The 24,586-nt window shown below is 45.1% G+C and overlaps 1 protein-coding gene across 3 annotated transcripts in view; it reads left to right on the top strand.

The window, feature by feature from the left end:
• Positions 1 to 2,741: 2,741 nt before the first annotated feature.
• The window catches only part of COL20A1 (collagen type XX alpha 1 chain), a 100,142-nt gene continuing 78,297 nt past the window's right edge, over positions 2,742 to 24,586 (top strand). For 2 of the 3 annotated variants that reach the window (XM_030533752.1, XM_030533749.1), the window contains exons 1-6: positions 2,742 to 2,869; positions 10,105 to 10,192; positions 16,322 to 16,432; positions 21,618 to 21,761; positions 22,268 to 22,426; positions 23,401 to 23,598. In XM_030533752.1, coding sequence (XP_030389612.1) covers positions 10,117 to 10,192; positions 16,322 to 16,432; positions 21,618 to 21,761; positions 22,268 to 22,426; positions 23,401 to 23,598 — 688 coding nt within the window. In that variant the 5' untranslated portion in view covers positions 2,742 to 2,869; positions 10,105 to 10,116. Of the gene's footprint in view, positions 2,870 to 5,032; positions 5,091 to 10,104; positions 10,193 to 16,321; positions 16,433 to 21,617; positions 21,762 to 22,267; positions 22,427 to 23,400; positions 23,599 to 24,586 lie in introns of those variants that run through there. The other variant, XM_030533750.1, reaches the window with a different exon arrangement.

Genomic DNA, 24,586 nt, shown 5'->3' with positions numbered 1-24,586 from the left:
TTTATAGAAGTCCAATGGAATTGTTTGCAATTTATTTCATGGAGGACAAGATTTCACCCTGTTGGACTGAGAGTCGCTTACTCAGCAGCTGGGCCTAACGAATATTTATTAGGGCAAAACACTCAGAGTAGTGATCAGTTACCCACAAGTGAGAAGCTTATCAGATGATCTCATCACAGTCAATGAGACAATATAGCTTAAACCTCCCTTTGTTACACAAACTTCTTTATAACTTTTTGTTATCTTATACATATGGATTAGTCTCTCATTTCCACATTAAATCTCTTCCTCTGTCAGTACAGGTTTAGTAGGCGTTCAAACCCGTCTTTTCTCGCTTATTAGTTACTTTATCTTTTCTTGTCCTCTCAAACAAGATTGCTTAGCAATTTCTTACATGTGCACAACACTCAACAGGATTACTCTGCAGTTTCTTACACATACGCTCTTCTACTTATGCTTACGCTGTTAAATGTTATCACAACTGACTCGTCAAATCTACAACAGGCTTCTGTCAGTCCTAAATATGCCTTCACTCGCAAAACTTGTGAGTTAATTCATTACTGGAGCTGGCTGGGAAATGGAATTTCTGTCCTGGGGGGGGTTGGGGAGAGAAAATTTCTTGGAATCTTTTCATCCTGGAATGGGACAAAAAAGCCAAAAACTCAGTTTTCTTTTCCAGACGTGAAATTCTGCAATATTTTATTCTGAGAACACTGAAAGATTCCCTCTGCATCTCTGACATGAAATGTGCTCAGTCAGATAGCCAGGCAACTAGAGAGTCCAAAAAGCTTGTCTATCATCAGGTGGGCAGCCCAGTAACTCATGTCACTTGGGGCCTAAATTGGAGCTGACCTTCTGAAAATCTCAGCCTGATTGTAGATGCTGAGGACTTTGTAAAAATCTGTTCCCAAGTGTGCATCATAAATGGACATGGCTGTAGAAATGGCTGCTCTGTGGATTTACTGCGGCCCCTTGCAGTGCCTCTGCTGTTGATGAAAAACAACTATTCATTCCTCTATCCCTGGTGCAGCTACCATAGTGTGATACTGCACAGCAAATTACTATAATATCGGACAGCAAGATATTGTAGTGGAGGATACACAGAGGTCCTTGCAGGCACTAAAGGGAAACTGGGCAGTCTTTCAATCCATTTATCAAGATACTGGCAGTTCCCATTTCCAGCTAGGTGAAATAAACTGTGTGCAAAGAAAGCTGATTGGTACCCAGAGCATCTTAATAGATATGCTCGTTTAAACTCCAGTTTGACTTGGATGCATAAGTAGTGTGTCAACTCTAGGATCTACTCCAAACTGTAGGGTTCTAAATGTAGGAAAGGCCAGTAAAGGTCCATGTTGTCAGGTTCCCATGCAGTGATCTTAAGGCTGGTAGAGAGGGATACCATACCAACCTTTCTTTGGATCCAGAACTGAGCGCAGAGGCCCAAAACCCAGTAATGAAGTTTTGATCTGGATCAAGATTTTTTCCCAAAGTTAAAATGAGGGCGGGGCACAGTGTTCCATTTAATGCATACTTTTAGTTTTAGGATAAACAGTAGCAACTATAGGTAACCATTAAAATCCATGAGAGTTCCTAGAAAAGTAAATTTGCTTTAGTTAACGGGAGAAGTGTGTGGATTAGAGTGAAGGAATTACGAAACACACTTCGTTTTCTTTTGTTAAGTTTGAAGCTGTTTGTTTCAGGTTTTGCATGAACTGTATTATATTATAATAATTTGTGTAATAGTAAAGGTATGAAATAAAGCACTTTTATGTATTTTTTCATATTTCTGAAATGAAACTTTTCAGAAATTTCATTGTGTGGAAAACTTTTGCCTTTTCATTCTGATTCAGGATGAAAGAAAATTCCAGTATGTTGGAATTTCCCATGCAATGGAAATTCCAGCTTTTTCACCAGCTCTAATTGTGACACACTAGGATAGTGCCACTGTTAATCACTGGAGATCTCTTTTACAATCTAGTCTAAAATTATAACACAGTAAGGATGTCACTGTCATCTGCTGTATTCTGGGCAGTGAGTCCCAAACTCTAGACCTTTCGCTGAACCTCGGTAGTGCTGCTGGTGGGAGAAGAGGATTCTTTCAGAATAATCTCCAGTTGCAAACCTGACTCTATAACTTTGGCGATGGGTCAGATACAAGAGCTGACAGTATTTCACTAACACTACTGTTTTCACGGGATTTTGGCTGAGAACAATGTAAATCTTGCATGCGCTGCTAATGTTTTGAAACTTCCACAATTTGTGGCCAAAATTTGACCCAGCAGTTAATAAGACTTCAGTAGCCTCAAACTCTGCTCCCACAGTTTGGGTCCCAGGCTTGCAAAACTTACAGGTGTGCTTAACTTTGCACAAGGACATGCAGGATTAGGGCCTCTGAAATGTTCAGGCAACTTAATCAGATGTGGAAATGTCCAGCTTGAAGCAATCTCTAATTCTGAGTTAGTAAAATGCAAGGGAATTCCATTTTGCCTTCCTTGCTGCACTCCCAAGAAATTCATAGATCTTCTCCTTGCTGGATGGTCAGCATTTGAGCCCTCCCAATATGCTTAACAAACTCAAGCATGGTTTGCAGAAAAATAAAATAATCTATTTTACAAACCAGGTTTGATTAGCCATATGTAGCAGTCCAAATCTGAAGTGTTGTTCTGTGCTTGCTGCGTAAAGAGGGTGGGGAGAAATCAATAGTGCGTCCTCTCTCTCTTTTCCTCTCTCTTTGTCAGCAGTCGAGAAATCTTTCAACTATTCTGAAAGGCGGGCACAGTGTTGGCTTCCTTTGTCAGGGATCAAGAATGTAATCGGATTCTTCGCACCTCCCCAGCCAACTTCAGGGAAAACAAATTGAAAAGCAAAGGTTTGTGACAGATCTTTGTTGGTTTTGAAGCTGTTTCAATTTCTCTGTGCTAGGCTACAGGGGGCTGTATTGTTTTGTAGAGTGTGCTTTCCTTGACAGAATAAAGAACTCTTATAGACTTGAAAACTTTGTGAAAGTCCCAGCTAGTGCACTGACCTAGCCAAAGTTTGATGGGTTTGTACAATTCTCAATTCCATGGCCACAGCAGGTCCTGAAAGCTTAGAACTTTGGTCTCTTTAAGGTGAAGTAATTTTTAGACTCATGTTATCCTGTGATGAAGTCTAAATTCCCCCAAAACTGACAGGAATGTCTTTCTTATAATCATTTGATGCTGTGTAGATAGTGAATGATTCCATTAGAGAGTTTTGCTCTTTAGTGACTTTTTTGTGGCACTCAACCTGAGGGAATTTCTTATGAGTGAAGTAGTTAGAAGGGTTTGTTAGCTCACAGCTGAAGGTTTGATGATAATCCTGGTTGTCTGGATTGTTTTTCCCTGGCTGTTTCTGTGTTTATATGCCTGTACCAAACTGGTACTAAGCTTATCTATGGTTTGGGGAATTTTCATGCTGTAAGAGAACCTTAGTATTCCTTTGAGGTTTTTCTCTCCTAATCTTTCTGCAGCTTCCAAGTCCCTTTGGAACCCTATTAACAGCATCTTTAAATTCTCTTCAATTTACCTGTTGAATATGGTGAAGGTAAATACAGGAGCAAAATCAAAGGTGTTATGTACCTTGCAGGGGGCATGAGAAAATCTTGGTTTAGAGGAGTCCTGTCCCTTTGCTCGTTTTATACTGCACAAAATGCAGCCCCAACTACATAATCAATAGTGTGGCAGGTGCTAGAAAAGCATCCCACAAAGTGTTTTGGTGTCAGTAACGAGGCATTTTTCACCCAAAACCCCACACTTTTTTGAAAAATTCCCAACCAGCTGTCGCACCTTTTCATGGGTGTTTTTTTTTTTCAAGTCTGATTTTTAGAAATGTTCAAGTCTTGAGATAGCAGGTCACCCCATGATGCTAAGTAGGTATCTCTTCCTGGGATTTGGAGCAGGTGACTGACTCTGGAAGGTGTTTGGGAAGCTTAGAACTAACTGAGTGTACTAGCTCCAGATGTGTCAATCTCTGAAGGAAAATTCCACTCGGCCAATGATGCTGGCTTCACCTGTCATCTTCTCCCATGAGTATCTTTGTGGTTTTTCTCATGCAGCCTCTTGTGAATGGAAAATCCTCTCTGACCTAGGCCATAACACTGCACCTCAGCAGACCCGCATGCCAATTTTGTAGAAAACCTAATTTTCTTTGGTTGAAAATAAAATTTTTGAAAAACTTCTGTTGCAAACTTGGAAAATGTCATCCAATGCTAACCTTCAAATGCCACCTCAAATTGCACTTGATACTGATGGGAAATTGCAAATTGACAATGGCTAGGAGAGAAGGTTGCTAATATAAATGAATTCAATGTTTTTAATGATCAGGAACCAGCTAAGCCAGACAATGTAAATGCATGCTCTTCTTGCTGGTTCTTTTTGCTTCTAACTTCATCCCTTCCTATTGTTGATGTTAGCTTGTTGCATCTTTTAAAATTAGACCATCTATGTGGCAGGGACACTTTCCTGATGCATTTGTGCAGCACCTAGAACTCTGAGCCTGACTGGAACTTTTGAGTGCTACTCCTATATTATAATAATGACAATATTATTTTATTAGACCCACTTTGAAAGGTGGCAAATTTCCTCCTCAGGAAATCCTAATGACTGGGAAATAGGTATCACGTGCTCTATGTACTGTCCATGAATTCCTTCCCTGAGAAAAATAATAGGAGAAAGGAATCCACATGCCGGAGGCTCTATGCTGTCAGAAGAGATGATGTCATATTGGTCCTGTCAGTATCTTGCACCTCACCTCTGCATGGCTGAATGCTTGCACCATTAATGGCAGAAATAAACAGGTGGAACAACATGGGAGGCAGTTTTCTGTTCAGCAGTTAACCCTTAGGGTCTGAAATCTCACTCACCTGCTGTTGGGGGAGGGATAACACTGCCTGACTTTCATCTACACTTTCCAGATGTGGATCTCAAAACATTTTACCCAGAAGCTCAGTATTGTTGTTTTCACTTTACAGGTGGGGAAACTGAGGCACAGAGGTGAAGTGACCTACCCAACATAACCCAGCAGGCCTGTAGCAGAACCCAGGTCTCCTGAGTCCTAGTCTAGTGCTCTAGGTACTAAGCCATAAGGATGCAGGTGTACTTCTTACCCTTGGGTAATTTTCTGAGTCAACACTTGATAAACACGATAAATATACACCTCTACCCCGATATAATGCTGTCCTCAAGAGCCAAAAAATCTTACCGCGTTATATCGAACTTGCTTTGATCCACCGGAGCACACAGCCCTGCCCTCACAGAGCTCTGCTTTTCCACGTTCTATCCAAATTTGTGTTATATCAGGTCATGTTATATCGGCGTAAAGGTGTATTACTCTCCCCACTGAAGCTTAAAGGTGCAGTCTTCTGTCTGAATCAGAATATTGCAGTGGGCTTGATCCAACCCCCATTAATGTAAACGGGAATTTTTATATTGAAAGGCATTATAAAAGAGCCAGGTGTTATTAATTACTTTGCTTTCTTTACTTAATGGACTTTGGATCCAGCTTAATCTTTGCTGAAGTGTAGAAACCCAGGTACAATTCAATATTATTCCTCCAGATGGCATCCTCTTTGCCCCTGATCTTCCTAGCAGAGCTATGGGAAAGATTGCTAGCATAATGAATAAAGAACAGTTAAAAAAATTAGTATTCCTAATTTTAATTCAGGGCCTTTTGGGCAAGTCCCGAATTGTTGGCTTTGCATCAGGCATTCATAAAAAGGTGGGCTTTGCATTTTTTGATATGAAGGTTGATCTTTACCTCAACACAATTTCAAAATGTGGATATTTTTCCATGAAAATATCTATGTAAAATGGAAATGAGAAGCAAGATGCTGAAGCCTTCAGATTTTCAATGGCAAATTGCAATTGTTTCACACAGCCAAATGCCTTGCAATGAACACAGTCACTGCAGGGGTGTAAGTTAACTACCATATGTTGCGATTTGCATGTCTTTCCATTGCATCATTTTACAGTTCCTGGAGTAAAAGTGTAGGAACTTCTGGCTGACCTACAATTTTTTCCTTTTGACTAATGAGGAGCTGACACAATTGGTGGGAAACAGAAACACCCATTGCTTCATGTTCTCTGTGTGTGTGTGTGTATATATATATCTTCCTACTGTATTTTCCACTACATGCATCCGATGAAGTGGGCTGTAGCCCTCGAAAGCTTATGCTCAAATAATTTTTTTAAGTCTCTAAGGTGCCACAAGTACTCCTGTTCTTTTTGCAGAAATTTGCCAGAAACCACTTTATAACTATCCATCATCTTGTACTAAATCGAAATTTTGCTGTAGAGTGAATGGTAGAACTAGTGTATACAACCTGTCTAAGCCAAAAGTAATATGACTGAACGGTGTGGCTGTAGAAGTGGCAGGGGCTGATTGTATGGTGCACTACGTGAAATGAGGCCAATAGAATAAAGTTTAAACATAGGGACTGTGAAACATTGGGCCTGGTGTTCCATCACTTGAATTGGTTTTGCCCTGTTGGACCTGAGTCCCGGCCTGTTGAAGTTGATGGGAGTGCTTCCATCGACCTCAGTGAGCTTTGGAGGCAGGTCCTTTGTCCTGATTCACACTAGTGTCAGAGAGGAGAATCAGACTCTTGGTTCATAAACAATACACTCACTTACACTGCTGTAGATTCAAAGCCGCTCTTTAGAACGCCGCATAGAATTTCCCCCTTGGTCTATAGTGGGGACAGTTTGTCCAGGGACACCTCAGGTTCTTGCAAATCTCTTTATGTTGTGTGAAGGAGCAATGAGCCAAGGCCATTATGTCTCATGACTGTGGTAATGGAAGAGGGGCTTGTCACTAGCTGTTGAGAGCAGTGGAAATGGACTGGGTAAATAACCCACTGAATGTTTCCATAAGAGAAAAATTCCTCTTTTCTGCATGAAGATGAATACCTCTGATGTTAGAGAAGGGCCTGAAGTAGGAACCCCAGATCCATAGTTTGAACCCCTATCCCAAATTCCAGGGCTGTCTGGCTTCAAGGTATTGGCATTATATGGAAGGGATCAGTCAGAAAATTCAGGTCTGGATTCATATTACACATCAGGTTTGGATTTGGGGGTTTGGCTCAGACCTTTCACTTCAAAAGGTCCAGCTGAGATTTCATTTTGACAACTGTTTGCCCAACATGTGGGACCATTATCAAAGTGAATTAAGGACTTGCTCTCAAGATTGGCAGGCCCAAAGTTGGCATCTCCCCAGCTCTTTTAAATAAAACAAACAAACCACACACCCCTTCCCCTGTATTTTAGCCAGATGTATGTAATACCTTCAGAGAGAAATTGACTGGTGGTGTGGAGGGTCAGTGTTTGGATCTCCCTTGCTGTTACAGCTGGTGGTAAAAAAGTGTTTTGTTTTTCATGAAAAGCTGAGAGGGAAACTGGAAAAAAAACATTTTCACTTAAATATCTTGTGGATTTTCTCAGGTTTTCATTGAAAAACTGAAAACAATAATTGTTCATTGCCTGAAGCGCTGCAAAATATTGAGGAAAATTGGAAATTTTGTCAAAAAGTCTTTGTGTGTTGGTTTTAATTTTCTTTTACAAAACAAGTTTCGATGCAAAGTTTAACAGGTTCTGCTGGCTGAAGAGGGGCTGTATGGGGTACTGCAAGGGACCCTGCACCAGCCCTACGGGATATCTCTGCACTGCAGCTGGGAGCTGGCTCAGAAGTCAGCACCAAAGGCCTAGTGCAGGCTGCTGCGGGACCATGGCTCTGAGTTTATACAGGTCTAGTGGCCTCCACTCTTGTGCAGCTGGCCTAGAGGATCTGCAGTGGCTATTCCAGTTTAGTCAGCAGCAGTGTCATTGGGATAGCCCAAGAATCAAAAAGTTTGTTTTTCTGTAGGACCTACGTAAATGACGATGGGTTTTACTTAAATATCTCTTAGGAATAAAACTGGAGGTTTAAAATGTTTAAAAATGGTTAACTGAGGATGAGATCTGGATTTTATCTCCCAGAGGCCTGTAACATTTTGAAGGCCCTATCCTGCAAGGTACTGATTGCCCTTAACTCCCATTGAACAAGGAAAGCAAAGGATCAGGTTCTTAGACAGTGCAAATATATGGCCTGAAGCACTGTTGTTATAATTGTCCTTTGATTGCACTTCTCCTTTCCTTTGTGTTGCCCAGAAAACCTGACAAGCTCACGATCTCCTACTGCCTTCCCTGGGCAGCCATGCCTCACGCTGTTGCCTTTCTAGCTAATGAGAGCTTTGGCGAGAGAGAGAGGAAACGAATTGCTTTGAAAACCCACAAAACACCTTCTTGGGGGGAGAAGAGAGGAATCAAAGGAAAGTCCTCGCTGGCACCGGGGCAGAAAGCGATATGTAAAGAGACGCTTCCTGTCAGGCACTGATTGTTCGGAAAGCTGCAGGAGCCGGGATGAGATTGCCTGGCAGTGCAGAAAGGTAGATGGAGGCATGCAAACTGCCCACCGAGCGCGTCCTGCAGTGACATGACTGAAACTGATGGCCTCCCCCAGGAGGAGCTGCTTAGCTCTACCTTTTGTCATCTTTGTGAAGCAGAAGGCGTTGCGGAGAAAGGGCTGATTGCACTGTGTAGGAATTGGGTACCAAGTGCTATATGCTAGCGGGGTTGCTCATATCGCTCTGCAGCCAGCCTCTTCCATACCGCTGGTGTTTTGATGCAGGCGAAAGGGGCTGAGTGAAGTTTCCCAACGCAGCCCTGGCGAGTGGCAGTGAATAGTCTGTGTGTATCAGTGTTAGCAGGTGTGCAGGTTCCCCATGGTGTTCTGAGGCTGGAGCAGCAGAGGGATTCAGCATTTGTGAAACTATAGGCTGCTTTTATAGCAACATCTGGCTTTTTGAATTGCTGGTTTCCTAAGCCCCCAAAGTGTGATAATTGCTCATTCAGCCGCGGCAGAGTCAGGCAGCACCCAGAGCTGATCCCAGCTCTTGAGTTTGTGGAGCAGACATCTCTGAACTACGAACCATAAAGCACTTGGACCAAGGATCTGCCAACATTAGGGAAAGACTCCCACTGACTGGGTTTTGGCTCATAAGCCACCATACGGGCACAGGAGCTTGCACTGCAGGTCTGTCCATCTGTCTGCATCATGAATGGCATAGGATTGAAGCCCTGGGTCCATGCAGACCCTGGATGTGGATCTGAATTTTGTCGCTGTCAATGGTTTAGTTGTACAAGATTCTCAATCCCGTTCCCAGAGTTTTGCTTTGAGTTTAGGGTTTGAACACGCATTGAAACCAGGCAACACCTTCAACTTTCAATCCAAATATTCCTCTTCTTTTCAACCCTGCTGAGGAGACAAATCAAAACAAAAAAACCTATCCAAATGCATCCCTGGTGTAACATCAGTGAAGTTATGCCAAGAATTAACTTGGCCTTCATCTCTAGACTGCTGGCGCTACAAGCGCAATCAGGTATGTCATTATAAAGCTGCGTCCCCTCTGCTCCATCCTCACAACAATCACAATGTCAAACAGTCTGTGCTTTGAAGAGTGTTCATTGAATAATTCTTCTCTTGTGGGCATTAGGTGTGGACTTTCCCTCCACTTATATTGTATTCCAGAAACCTGAGAGAGGTGCTGGGTTATTCTGATGTAGCTGTGTTTTGACTTTTGCTGTGATGATTGGGGAAAAAATATTATTTTTTTTTATTTTCAAAAACCCAGGCAATTCTGAATTCAAAATTGCCAATTTTGCTGATGATACTTACACTGCAGCAGACTAGACCTGCTTTTCCATACCTGTATGAGCTTCGCAGTGCTGAGCAAGGATAAAAAAAAATGTTGTTTAAATCAAAAAGATGTAAAGAAACACAGGGCCAAAGTCTGCTCTGTTAGTTGTGTTGAAAATAGTGATGGTCCTGGAGGCTGAATGGCTCATCGGAGATGGCATCAGTGTAAATTTCACTACATTGGCCGTCAGTGAGCCCCTCAGTCCAGTCTTAGGGTGACCACTGCTAGGCGTGAGAGGGGAGCATTCACTCTTCTGCCTATTTATCAACAAGGGAGCCAAATTAGTCCGTGCAGTAAGTGTGGTTTTGTTTGTTATGTGGTTAGACATAAAGTGTCTTTTCCTCTCCATATAGGACCACGACGTCATGCTGAGTCACATGTCCTTCTTGTTTGCCTGCATAACCTTGGCAAGTCATGTCATAGGACACGCGAATGGTCAAGGTAAGCAGGGGCTCTCTGATCACTTTTAAAATAGGCATTGGATACAATAATTACGGGAATGGCTGTCACCTGTGCTAAGCTAACAGATCTAGTTGGTCCAAGACCCTGTACACTCAGCTTTATCACATTTCTCGGTTTGTTTGTAACCCGATAACTTTTGAACACTGCACCTGATCAAAGTGTGTGTGTGTGTGTGTGTGTGTGTGTTGGGGAGGGTTCCAATCTGGGGTTCAGTTTTGATCCTTTATACAGAGAGACCCAAATGATGGAATTTGGAACCGGGGTCAAATCCAATTCAAGCCATTTCTGTTTTGGATACCTGGAAGTACCGAACCAGAATCCGAAAATGTAGCCCCAGAAAGACATCATTTGATATGAGAGGCCCCAAATCTGAAAGGCAGACACAGTGATGGGCAGGGTTGAAAGGGAATGTTCCTTGTCTGTTCCTTACTGGAGAAGGTAACCTTGTCCTAACCGCCTGCAGGACTTTGGTTTTGTTTTCAGAATAGGACTAGAACTGGTATACACTGTCAGCAGCCAAAACACTGACCATGTCCAAATTACATTGGCAGTTTGCAAGGTTTCTTTATGAGTGCAGAATCCTGTTATTTCAATGCCAGCTAAATTGCTCTTTACAGTGACATCCCATAAGTGAGTGTCTGATTCCCAGAGCTCTCCCCGGTTTCCTGCAAACTAAGGTCAGCATTACAAAAAATGTCAAGGAGGCGTCTTGCTTTGTGGCATCCCGCATCTCTCTGTGCCAGGGAGAGATGCTTCAGTTCCTAAATATAGTCCAGTATGTCCCTTATTATAAGCACTTAACAAAGGCTCCCACACGGAGACTTATTATCATTTTGCCTCTTTGACCTTGCACTGCCTCTGGCGATGCAATCCCAGCATCTCCTGCCTTCTGGGGACAGGCACTAAATGGCTAAGGGTCTGCATTGGTTGAAGGCACCTGAGTGCCAGATGGATTCAAGTGATGTACCCAGGTGTCTCACTTTAGAGTCAGGCTGGTTCCCAAGATGCAGCCATTAATAAAGGACCCTTCATATTTTCAATGCTATTGAGTTGTTTAGGCCTGAGCTGTCGCAGTATCACAAGAAAGGTTAGCGGAACTAGTCTGAACACAACTGGGATAACTACGCACAGAGCACACGTGCTCCTAACGTGGATCTCCATGCCACCTGGTTGGCTGGCGGTAGTGCTTCCTTAATTCTCTGGGATGACATTGCTGTAGTGCTGGGTAGATGATCAGGCAGGTAACTGGAGGAAGGTGATTCATGTGGTGAAGGGGAGTTTTAAAATGCAGTTATGGCCAGAAAAGTGGTTTTTAAAAGTTATGGATCCACTTCCTTTGCTGATGAAAATAATCACTTCTGCTGGTAGCACTGGAGAGCCAATCCAGCTACCGGAGAGAGAGCTAGAGTCTATTCTGGTCTGTAGAATTGCTCATGAAGTTTCTGTAGCATAATTATTACTTGAGATTGAGGAATGAGCAGGGAAAAGCTTACGTTGACTTTTAGCAGCTGAGGCTGGGTTTGCGGGCCTGGTGGTTATGCAAATCCTCTTCTTTATTTTTATTTGCAAAGTGAACAGTTTTGAAGAAGAAAAGACAGAGAGAAAGATGAAACCAATTTTCCACCAATCAGGAGTCCAGGGCAAACTAAGAGTAAATATACCTCAGAGAAAACAGGCAATGTTATCCAACATAACAGAAGATTTAAGCTGGGGTCTGGGATGAGAGTTATATAGCAGATCAGCTGGAAGCATGCTGGACAGACCTATCTCAAGAGTCAGAAGAGAGGTCATGAGTTAGCTTCATTGCCTTCATCTTTATTTTGGTCAAATGTCCCTGTCGTCTCTGACAGACTCTGTTAATATTTATGCTCCTGGACATAAGCAATAAAGATTTAGGGAGGCTGATGTTCAAGGCAATGAGTGTGATATCCTAGTAGCTCTTATCAGTGACTGGGAGACATAAACCCAACTGCTAGAAAGACCTGCTAAGCCTATGGAATCCTGCATTGATATTCAGTGCCCTAGCTCAGTTCTGGTTTTCCTTCTTTCTTTGTGTCAGATCAATAGCAGGGCAGCCTTGGACAGATCACGCCTAACCTAGCATTGGTCACGTCACCTCTGCCCTCATTTATAGTGAAATTTCCATAACAGCTGGTGGATTATACTGGTGTTACCTACAGTCCAAGTTCTGGTCCCTGCATAATTGCCAGAGTAAACAAGTAAATGACACAGGCTAGGTCTACCCTGCAGCTGGAGGCAAGCCTCCCAGCCCAGGTGGATAGATCTGTGTTACAGGGCTCATGCTAAAAATATCTGTGTTGGACCAGTGGTGTCATGTTAAAAAAAAGAAGTGGGTAAATTAACTCTTTTGGTGTTCCACACAGGGCAGCAGCAGGGTGAACACACGGGTGGAGAGGTGCCCTTAGTTTGAATTGGGTTTCAGCTAGGATGGCATCGGGGATGAAAAGCAGAAGTGGCGTGAAAATGCATTTGTGGTGCTCATTTTCACACACAGAGTGATCACACACTGCCAGCATTTGCTTATCACGGGACAGCAGGGGTGAGTAAACGCTGTATATCCCAAGTGAGAAGTGATGGGCGTTTACCTGTAACTACAGTGTTGGGCCACAGCCTTGGCTCTCAAGCCCAGGGGACTGGGTGAGCTTGAGATCCCGAGCTGCAGCTCACATCGTGATGGGTCCCCTGTGCTGTTTTTAGCAAGCTAGATCAAGCCCTGTGAGCATTAGTCTGGTTTCCCAGGCGGGGAGGCTCACTTCCAGCTGTAGAACAGACACACCCACCAGTGCCAGTGCTAGTCCATTGCAGGGTCTAAGCAGGAATATTTTGAGGAGGTCCCCACACAACACATACTCATAATTAATAGGTTGCCCCCTTGAGCTGCTCGGAGCCCTAAGCAATTGCTTAGCCTGCTTGTGCCTAGAGCAAGCTCTGATACCCAAAATGATCTGTTATGAAGTCACCTTCTAGGGATTTAGGTGACAGTGAGATTAGACCACTGGATCTAAGTAGTGGCTTTCCACTCTTGAACCTGTCCTCGTGTCCCCTCTCCACAAGGCTGTGGGAGACTGCCGTGAACTGTGCTTTGTGACATGCAGGGAGCATGAAGGTCTCCTGTGTAGCCTCTTTGCGCCTTTCAGCAGCATGTGCATGCTGGTTCCGCTGTGTTCAGAACCTTCTGGGTACATGGTTAGTTCTTGGGTGTCTTGGAAGGCGGCAGTCTGTCTGGATTTGAAAGAACATATATCCATGCTGTGTACCTGACAATCCTCCAAGGCTTCCATTTATCCTGGCCATAACTCCACGTCAGTTGGAGAGCAGGGTTACAATATCAGAGCACATGTAGAACCCAAGGCAGACAGACAGTGGGGCTTTCAGGGAGCTGGAACTCATTTGCATCCAGAATATAACAGCTCTATAGAGAGTCTTGTCCTTCTCATATTCATCTGCAGGCATTCTGGCCTTTTAAACTTTTGGGATCCTAGAGTTAGGGCTGAAAAGCTGGATGGCACATGTCCATCAGAAGACAGCTCCCTGTTTCATCACACTATGAATCCGTCACTGTTCCATTCTCTTTCCCCATTTCTGTTTAGATTTGACTTTGAGTCTGGTCCTTCCAACACTCTCTGCCCCTGCTCTTTAAATGGCAGGGCGCAGAGGAAGGATAAAAGACTTTTAATTTCCTCTGTTTTGTTTTTGCCTGGGTGGTATGTGAATCTGAGCCTTGTTTTCCCAAAATAGTTGCCTGCTAGTTGAGACGTTTTTGGGAAATGTCTGGATCAAAAGGTTAAGGTGCAGATGTTGGGCTGAAACAAATAGGCTGTCATTGCCTAAACCATTGCTAGCTGCTGCTTTGTGTCTTGGGTTGTGACTACCCAGAAAAAGATGACAGAAGGCATTTGAGTGGAAGACATTTTTGATCCGAGTGGGCCCTCAGGATAGTGCCATTCAATGGGAGGCTTTTCCTTACAAGCAAATTTGGTCAGTTCTGAACATTGAACCTCTGGGTGTTTATACGTTCGCTATCATTAAACTCAAAGGAGAGAAGGAAAAAGTGTTCCTAATGATTTCTAAGGAATAGTCAAACTTTTCGACTTTGATGATTTGTCCAGACTGTGTTTTGCTCCTCGAGAATGTTGTTTATTGTTGACTTTTATCTTTTAGGGCCTACATTTTTTTAGGGGGTCTCTCTGTCTTTGCACATTTCACAAACGCAGATGCGTATATGTATTTGCAAAACAGTGAATGGTCACTGCAACTGCTAATTCTATGCACAATTCAGTATTTGTGTATTCACTTACCAGTTTTCCATATGTAAATGCTGCTTTTTAAACTGTGCACCTGCAACTGCATTCCTAATTTTTGCATTATGTTACAACAATTGCATGTGCAACTCTGGTAATCGTGCATGCAAATAACCACAATTGGCCATTTGCGTTCTTCGTTACCAGTTTGCCTTTGCAATCATGGTGATTACAAATGAAATGAGCTATGGTTTCTACATTTTTGCTGCACGTTTTTGAAAATGCAGTCAGAGGACACACTCCCATGTTGAATTTCATGGGTGCAATGAGGGAAACGTACTGAAAAGGTTGCTTTTAATTTGTATGTGATATTCAGGTGGAGAGACTATAAATCTGCCTGGCTTACATCCTGCATCCAATCAAGTAGAGGTATTTTGTAGCTATATTTCAGCTAAGAGTCATCATCATTTAAAAGAGTAACGCGAGTTTAAGGATCTAGCTGGTAGATAGGGAATCTCTCTGATATGGAGATTCAAAGGGAATGGGTGTCGGGAATCAGGGCCTGCATCAGAGTCAAGCTGTACCAACTTAACGAGCACGGCCGCCCTGTAATAGGCTGCCCGATTGGCTATGCCTGTGGGAAGACTCAGAAGACCAGCACTTAAGCTCAGTAGCAGCGAGCAGCAGTTTAGTGGCTGCTTAAAGCACTTGTCTGTGGCTGAAATAGCTCCGGCACCTCCTTGTTCCCATCTGGAACCCAGTCCCACCCCTGCCTGGCCTCACTCTGGGTAACCTGGTTCTAATCCTCGGCCCTGATTCTTGGCCTCTGACTTTGGCTGTGACTAGTGGCTCTGGCTCTGGGCTCCGCTCCTGTTCTAACCAGTAGGCCTGACTCCTGCTCCAACCACTAGGCATGACTGCCCACATCCCACTGTGAGCATGTGCCCAACATATTATAAGTCTTGCTTCTTTCTCCCTGCCTGCAGTTCATTTTCCTCTGCATTTGCTGATTGTTTGCTGCCTCCCGGCCGCAGCAGGAGGTTTTGGGGCTGGTACAAGCTGGAGCCTGCTGCCTTCAGAATTATAGTACTGTCAGGGGTTGTTACTTACTCTTGATCAGGTTGTGTATTTTTTAACATCTGGCCTCAGAACTGCCTGGGAAACTCTCTCTGCAGAATTGCGAAACATAGAATCGCTGGGATTGTTGTACTCCTTGGCAACTTACGTCTTACGGGCGCGTCATTTGATACCTTTCGCCTTGTTATCCTGTTTGATGCAGTCCTAATTCCGAGATGTTTGGTGGTACGCTACAGAGAAGCCTGCACCTTGATCCAGGGGTGTAAGTTGCAGCTCGAGGAGCCACACCCATGCTAGCTCTGATTGAGCTATCTGCCTTGAGTGGAATCTCACCCGAGACGCTAGGTGCACGCGCAGGGCCATTAACCAGGGTGGTGGGCTGGGCTATGCTCCTTGCTCAAAGCTGGCACAAAAGCCCTGGATCCACTTTGGTCTCCATTGCTTTTATGATCTAGCAGGTACTGAGATGCCCACACGACTATCCTTGCCCTCCTTGTCTCTTGCACTGCTCTGCTTTTCGGTAACAACGAATGGAGGGTGTCTTGCTCAGTAAATTGCTGCTTATGGTAAACTCCTTAAAGTCATGGCTGGTCTGAGCCATGACAACAGACGAATTCTCCTTTAGATGAGAAGAAGGAAAACCTTCTCCTCCAAAATCGTGGGGACTGATGGATCCATCTGAAAAGCAGACAGATGGCGAGTATGTGTGGACTGCTTGCCACAGGTGCCTCTGGACCTAACACAAGTGATATTTCTACTTTTCTTCCAGGGCCAAACCGGTTGAAACTAACCGTCCTCTCGGAAGACAGGCTACAGATGAAATGGAAAGAAACAGAAGGGAACACCAAGGGGTATAAGGTTCAAGTGAAGCCCATGGCAGGTACGTCCTGCTGGGATCTGGATTTGACTCTGCAAGCAATACAGGTTGCAGGAGCCACCTGAGCCCAACTTTCAGCTAACACACATCTAGGGGCAGGAGGATGTGGGTTTGACTGCCAATAATCTCACTGTTAGCGCTGCCGTCCTGCACTGCCGAATGGGGTGAGGCCACTGCTGCTGCTTTCTGTGATGGTCTGAATGCACTTCATCCATTAGTGATACTAGAACCTCCTTGTGCCCTTCACAACCTCCTCCCAGGGCTGCTGAAGCAGCAGCATCTCTGGCTGGGATTTTCAAAGCAACCTAAAAAAGCTCGGCACCAACTTCCACTCAAAGCTCAGGAAAGTTAAGCTCCTAACTCCCTTAGGCACCACTGGGAATCTCGTACTTTAAGGGTACTGCTTTTTCAGCAGGGTCTTCAAAGCTCCATGGGGTATGTGTGTTTTATCTCGTGTTTCCAGGTGGGGGAACTTCTGACGTACTTTCCACATTTACAGTCTGTGCATTTCATCAGGGGATGGTTTAGAGCAGGCGTAGGCAACCTATGGCATGGGTGTCGAAGGTGGCACACGAGCTGCTTTTCAGTGGCACTCACACTGCCCGGGTCCTGCCCACCCATCCGGAGGGCTCTGCATGTTAATGTAATTTTAAATGAAGCTTCTTAAACATTTAAAAACCCTTATTTACTTTACATACCACAATAGTTTAGACTTATAGAAAGAGACCTTCTAAAAATGTTAAAATGTATAACTGGCACACGAAACCTTAAATTAGAGTGAATCAATGAAGACTCGGCACAACACTTCTGAAAGGTTGCTGACCCCTGGTTTAGAGCGTCGTTTGCACACAGTCCCTTGGCTTGTCCACGCAGGCTGATTTCCTGGAATGCTTTGTGTTTCTAGATAGTCATGTCAAAGCAATCGGGGAGCAGCTCTTTACCAATGTCCTGCATACTAATTCCAGTTCCTGAGGTCTTGAATCAGCTTCTGCATATAAATACAGTCCCTGAGTGACTGGCAAGATTTAGTGTCTTTTGCCAGAAGATCCCCAGAAACCCTTGAAATGACAGCACAAACATATATTACGTACTGATTTTGTCCTCCCTGGAAAGGGGAGGTGCCCACTTTGACACCACCTTATCTGCTGACAAGGCCATGCCTGGTGCCTTACATTTTTGTAAGGGCACCTCTCTCTGCAGCCCTGAAGGTGTTACAGGAATTAGATCCACTAAAATAATAGTAAAATCCCACACAAGGCCACACACAGCTCAAATTCCGACTATAAACTCCCTCCTCCAACAGAAAAAAAATCCATCTAATTCTGCTGCCCCTTTTGGTAGGAGTTTTGCAGAGGGAGTTTGTAGAATTCCCAGGCTCCAGAAGACCAAGCTGGGCAGCAGATTCCAGAGCTGAGGACACTATGTGGACAATATCTATCCATCTACTGCTCTCTTACACCAAGAGATTTTTGTCAAGCACTTCTGCCGATCACAGTGGTGCGCTGCTGTCCCTGGCTATGTCACTGAAAGGCCTTGCAGCGAAGCAGAGGACGGTAACTATCAGCAAGCTATCAGGAAGGAATGCATGCAGGCACACCGGCTGTTGGATGGGCTTTCACCAACCCTGCTTCTAGCTCTGCAGGGACCTGTTTGCTCAGCTGGAGTTGAATGTTTCTCACTTCCCCATCCCCAGTTACAACCAGGGCTGCAGTGTGCATGGAAGATTGTCAGAATTGCAGTGATTCAGGCAATTCCCTTCTCACAGACATTCACTACTCCATGCCTAAGGCTTTCCCTAGTGCTCAGATTTAAAGAGTAATTTCTGGACCTTTAAAGAAGGCATCAGTTCAGAAGCTTAGGGATCAGAAACCTGTCAGTCATAGTAGTTTCAGACGCATGGACCTGTCAACTCAGACACAGACTAGCAGTCCAGGGAGCAGTTGCTCTTTCTCTCAATGTCTCCCTTCCTCTTGGTTTTGTGACCACAAACTTCACTCAATCAGCCTCACCAGAGATGTCTTATTATAGTTGAAGCGACCATGGGTTTGTGTCAGAGCGAGGATACTCTTTCCTTTCCCCTAGGCTTGTCTGAATTGCCATTGTAACTCTAGTGCCCTCGTAGCTAAGATGGAGTCTTCTCTGCAGGCAGCTTTGGCCAAGAGAGCACGCGCAGGAATGCAGCAGGAAAAAAACCCGTCCACCCCAGGGGCACCTGTTCCAAACCCCCCAGAGTGAACACACACCCCCACAGGAAAAGTACAATGGATATAACAAAGGGAAATATTGATTTACAGAGGGATGAGAGGAGAAATACAACAAGGTGAAATATAGGGGGAGCAGTAAAACAGGGTTGCATCCAAACCAAGGCCCCACGGGCCCAGTGGGAGTACAGTCTGGAAGGGCAGATACCAAGCAATGTGTCTGCACACAGAGTTCAGGAGTCCTGAGCAAAGTTCCAGTCCAGTGGTGAGTCTTGGGTGCTGCTGGTCATCTTTGGCGCCAGTGAACTTTCCCCAGCAAACCCTTCCGGTGCCCTCTTCTGCCGCTTTCTGCAAAGCCACACAGAGCGACCACCTCCCCACTTAACTAGCTACAGCCTCCCTCCTTATTCCCAATGCAGAGTCACTAGCCCCAGTACTCGCAACCCCGCCCAGCTCTGGGCAGCCGTGATACTGGGTCCATCTCTGGCCTGTCATTCTGGGGCGATTCCTCCCTGGCACAGTGCTCCCCCTGGCTCCTGTCCTGGGGTGTCCCCGATCAGCTGCCCTGTCCTTCCCAGGCTTCAGGCAGGATCTCTGCTGCTTCACTTTGTGAGGACCTGCGGGCGGCAGTCCTTCTTTCTCTCTGCAACTCCAGAGCCACCCCTCTCACTGCTTCCCCTCCCCCCTTGGGGGAAAAAGATTTAAAGGGGTCATGCTCTCTAAACCCCAAGAGGTTACACCATATGAGATCTTTCCAGGAGCTTCAGACCTTTCATTCCCCATTGGGCAGGGGTGAGGTACTGTCATGATCATGGATGGTAGATGAAACCTTGCTCCAGGGCCGCAATGGGAGAATGATGGGCACAGGCAGCACTGTCACCCTGTCAGATAATCAGTGGCGCCAATCAGACTTTCTGCCCACAGAAAACATGTTGCCACTCTCCTCCCCTCATCTCCTTTCTCCCCCTTACATGCATTTGGCTGCAGCTTTGGAGAGTTAACCCATAGATACTGTCCCCTCTGTTCTGCTGCTTTGTGCCATGTTGGTTCAGTAGGGGCATGTCGGCAGAAAGGTGGCAGCTGCCCAGAGGCAAAGGTCCAGCTGAAATATCCTGCATCACTAGCTGGCAGATTCCTCCAGCGGTTCTAACTGAGCGATATTACACTGATGGGATGCAGTTCGACAGCGTTGCAAGTTGTATTGCTTTAAGTCACAAATTCTTGCAGCAAGAGGACGAATGACTGGGTCTGCAAACTAACCCCAGGGGAAATGCCACCTCAGAGATGAAGCCCTTAGCAATGTCAGTGCTCCGCTCCCCACAGCAGCTCCTGTCTTAAACTGACGGGTGGTGGCGACCTCAGCCTTCGGTCACCTGTGAAGCTGCTCTGTGCAACCAGCGTTTCTAAGTGCCGCCACCAAACATTGGACAGCTCCAGTAGCAACAGTGCTGCCGGCAGCTGCTCCCAGACATATGACAGTAATAGAGCTGCCGTGAACTGTTTGATCTGTCAGTGCCCTGTGGCCTCCCCTTTCTATTCAGCTTCTCTGTTTCTCCATCCATCCATCCATCCATTGCTGGACAGCAGCGTCACAAGCTAGCACAGCAGTGAGCCAGCGAGATTTTACCACTGGCTCTTTTCCAGTATGTTCGATGGTTTGAAATTAAGCAAAACATTTCCCCCCATCCCTACCAAAGGCATCTGTGCTTGTGTAGCCGCTAAGCATGTGTCGGGGGTTTTGTGACATCTGGTCACAGGATCTATGAAACCTAGGCTAGCCCTGCTGATAGAAGGCGTCACTTCCAGAAGTGGCCTCTGTCTGGATAGAGCAACTGAATCAGCCAGAGAGAAATGGAGTTTGCTCAGATAGCTGGGGTGAAAGTGACAGAGAGAGAGGAGAGATGACCCACTGGTTAGGGTACCACCAATTTGTTCAGAAGATCAAGGTTCAGTTCCCTGCTTTGCCACAGACTACTTGTGAGACCATGGGCAAGTCACTTAGGCATAAACTTTCAAAAGTCACACCTAGTTTTGAGTGTCCAAATTTTAGACCTACTGGTTCTGATTTCCAGAGGTGCCAGATACCAACAGCTCCCAAGGACACAAGGACAGAGGTGGGTGCTCAGGAGAGATGGTCAGGAAATGGTTTTCTTGTACCGGGAAAATGTTTGGTTTTTTTTCTTTTCCCAAAATATTTTCTGATCGTGAATCAGGAAGAACAATCAAAATCTCAAATTTTCATGAACCAAAATAAAATAAATCAGTTTGGATCAATTGATACATTTTGCTTAGACAATTCTGAAACATTTTGTTTCAATTTGAACTATTTTTTATTTTATTTCATGATTTTTACTCTAATTAATTCCAATTTCAAAACAAAAAGTCACTTCCAACAAGAACACCAGAATATTTTGTTTGGAAAATATCAGACCAGGATGTTCTAACAATTTTTGAAACTTTTTGGGCAGAGAAATGAATCAAAACCAACTCTTTCCCACAAACAGTTTTGTTTTCAACAAGATAGTAGTTTTCTGGATGGGAAATCAGCTAACTGAAAAATTCCTTCTCTGCTGTGGTGCTCGGCACCTCTGAGGAGGCCATTCCCCAAAGTGTACAAAACTGGACACTCAAAATTAGAAATCGATTTAACACATTTGGACCTAATCTCTCTGGGCCTCATTCGTCGAGCTATAAAATGGAGATAATAGCACTGCTCGACCAGGGGCATTGCAGAGATGTGTTTATACACTAACATTGGGAGGTGCTCATACACTCCAGTAAAGGGGGCTGTGTAAGTACCTTGGATTGGTAGATGGGGTGCTGCCTGCCCTACATTCCATTAGATGGAAGGAATTTGCAAGAGCTCAGCTCTCCGGTGTCCTGCAGTTGAGACCCCTGTCACAGCTCAGAAAGCTCGCACATTCTGCATCGAGCCTGTTTTCAAAGGTGTCTGTTTTGTGTCTCTCCCCTCGCAAACCCCATTCCAGGTGACCCAGAACAGGAAGTCATGCTGAAAACCAAAACATCTAAGGCAACAGTGGGGGGGCTGAGCCCCACGAAGGAATACACCCTGCAAATCTATGTGCTCAATGGCTCCCAAGAAGCCCTGTTTGCTAAAAGGAAATTTGTGAGTAAGTATGATGCACGGTATGTGCTGTCCCCATTGGCATGGCCTACAGTGCCTGGACAAGCGGGTTTCTTTCGAGTTAGTCCTCTAAGGGTATGTTTGTTCTGTGGACGCACCCAAGCTAGCTTTAATGGAGCAAGGAAATTGCAGCCGCCCGTATTTCAGTGGGGGTTGTACAAGCCCTCCTGGAGCACTGGGTAATTACACAAGGGATTAGCCATATTGAAGCATGTGGTGCTGCAGTTTGCCGGTCCCTGACCAGAGCTAGCTCGGGTATGTCTCCTCCAGTTGCGGTCACACCCTGTGGGGGCAGTGTCAACATTCCGTGAGTGGCGTTGGACATCGATACAGCGTTACCAACTGTCTTTTTGTGGTAATTGTGGTTGGAGTGGTGGTAGAGGGCACAGGGAGAGCCTGAGAGCTGCAGTTCGTGGGGCCGATCTCAGTGGCACCAGGTTTACACCAACTCCCTTTGCTTCTCCACCTTCTCCTTTGCTGCTGCTCTTGCAGTTCAGGAGCTGAAAAACGTCTCGCAGGCTAGAAATACCCGAAAGAACAGAGAGACCTCCCCAGGAAAGAGCATCACCCCTTTGAGAAATACAGCAACTGAGCACATTCCAGTGGCTAAGACAATGTCACCGCCTCCGAGTGAAACCTCAACAAAGACCGGTATGTGCAGGGTCGGTGCACAGGCCAACAGCCACAGAAAGCCAGGAGGAGGCAGGGTAGCAGATGGGAGAAGGAAGGGGAATGGGGCAGAGACTATCTTACTGTTCGGTGTTTGTATAGCTCCTAGCACAATGGAGCCCTGGTCTGTGGCTGTTGGTCCTAGATGCTACCACAGTCCAAATAATAAATGATAATCTGGCCATCAGAAGAGGATATTTCCAAGCAACATTCCTAGAGGATGCCTTTCAGTTCTGGGTCAGGGACAGGACTCCTCATCTGAGAATCCAGGAAGATTCCTAAGGGTCCTGTGGAAGTGTAAGGATGAGACCTCCCCTGGCTTCACATCTGGGTTCTCCCTCTGAGAATGCAGACCCCTATTTTTCCTGAGCCTTTGATCATTTAAAAACCACCCTGACAATGGGCCAAATTCAGCCCTGGAGTAAATCTTACTTCAGGTACACAGTAGTCGGCATATTGCATATGCCTCCTCTCCAGCTAGACAAAGCTTGTCTGTGCACACCTGGGGCTCGCAGGAATTCAACTCCAAGAGATGCATTCACATCTGGTAACTGAGCACCAGCCCCTTTATAAAAAATCCATGGCTGGTTATATGTAGACATCACAACCCTAGTTCATAACACTTGGCATGGCCATATAGGAGTCCATGATCTACTGCGGTGACAGAATTTAAGATTTTGGTTCAAAAAACCTAGATCTCTACCTCTTCCCCGATAGGAGAAACCCCATTAGCAGCAGCAGGGTTAGGGCTTCTAGCCCCTGTGAGCCAGCCGCTGGGGGTCTGACACAAACACGCTTGTGCCAGTCTGCCATTCCATCAGGTAGAACTCAGTGCTGAGATATACATGCACTTAGCCAGTGTGTTCCACTGTGTTTCGCTTGTTCCTGTGAATGGGAGGTGCATGACGTGCTAAGGAGAATGGGCTGTTTCTCTTTTGTGCTGCTGTGGAGTGCAGCAAAAGACAGACCTGAAAAGAGAAGACAGAAGGCAGCAGTATCCAAGGACTCAAGTGAAACCCTCGGAAGGAAACCAAACACCAAGTTCAGTGTGACAGAAACACCGACAATGCTGAAAACAACTTTGCGCAGCCCCACAAAATCTGAGCGAGGAGATCTAGGCCAAGAAAAACACACAAAGGAAACTTTAAAGAGAGGTGAGTCTTGTTTCTAACACAACTTCTACCCCTCCAGAATGCACCCAGGAAAGTTATTCAGCTTAAAAATATTCACCATCCTACCCAAACAGGGGCAGTTGCCTCTGAACAATCCAAGCAAAGGGAGAAGGGTATTCCCAGTAGACAGATATTTTTATGGCATCTCCACATTCATGAATCTTGTCAAGAATCTGGGTGTTTGTTCAGTTTACTATTATGTGTGGAGTCACGATTTGGAGACCTGCTAAGTATTGATGGAAATGCTCGCAGCTCTGCAAAGTGTCGCAGACCTTAGTGCAAAAATTCCTACTGGGAAGTGCATTGACTCATTAACTGCTCTTCTCCATTCATTATTCTCTAGTGTGGAAGTTTCAGGCATCCACTCAAGACGTAAAAACAACACCGTGTGACTTAGCTGACCTGTCATGCACTGCAAATAATGAATAGTTAATAGTCAAACTGAAAAGCCCTGCAAACTGAAAGATTTTCATCCAAATTATTCAGCAGATCTGACTTTCCTTCTTATAATGGAGAGGAAGGATGCTCCAGTGGTTAGAAAAGAACTTGGAGGACCTGGATTGATGTCTCTGCTCTTCCACAAACTTCCTATGTGGTCTTGGACCAGTTTAGTTTCTCTATGAAATGGGGATAATAACCCTGTAAGGTGGGACGGTGCTGTTGTGAGGATTAATGCACTAAAGGTTGTGAGGCACTCAGATACCATAGCAATAGGTGTCATGTAAGTACCTTACAGATAGATAACAGTTCCTATGATTGCAGCCTGGTAGCAGAGACTTGGGAATAACTAATACATTCACAGCTATCTGGATTATATGCAAAGGATTTTCAAATGGGGGTTGGGAGGGAATGGCTAGTTTTACAAGAAGTAGCACCAATAGTGCACAGTGTGTCCATCAGCAAACTCTAGTTTCCTCCAGTCCTTTTGTCCTGTCTCCTGGGGCCTTCTCTTCCTTAGGACAAAAGGTGT

This window comes from Gopherus evgoodei, chromosome 14, assembly GCF_007399415.2.
Source record: "Gopherus evgoodei ecotype Sinaloan lineage chromosome 14, rGopEvg1_v1.p, whole genome shotgun sequence".
NCBI classification, from domain to species: domain Eukaryota; kingdom Metazoa; phylum Chordata; order Testudines; family Testudinidae; genus Gopherus; species Gopherus evgoodei.
Note: the sequence above shows the minus strand (reverse complement) of the source record. Positions and strands in the feature narration are given on the sequence as shown.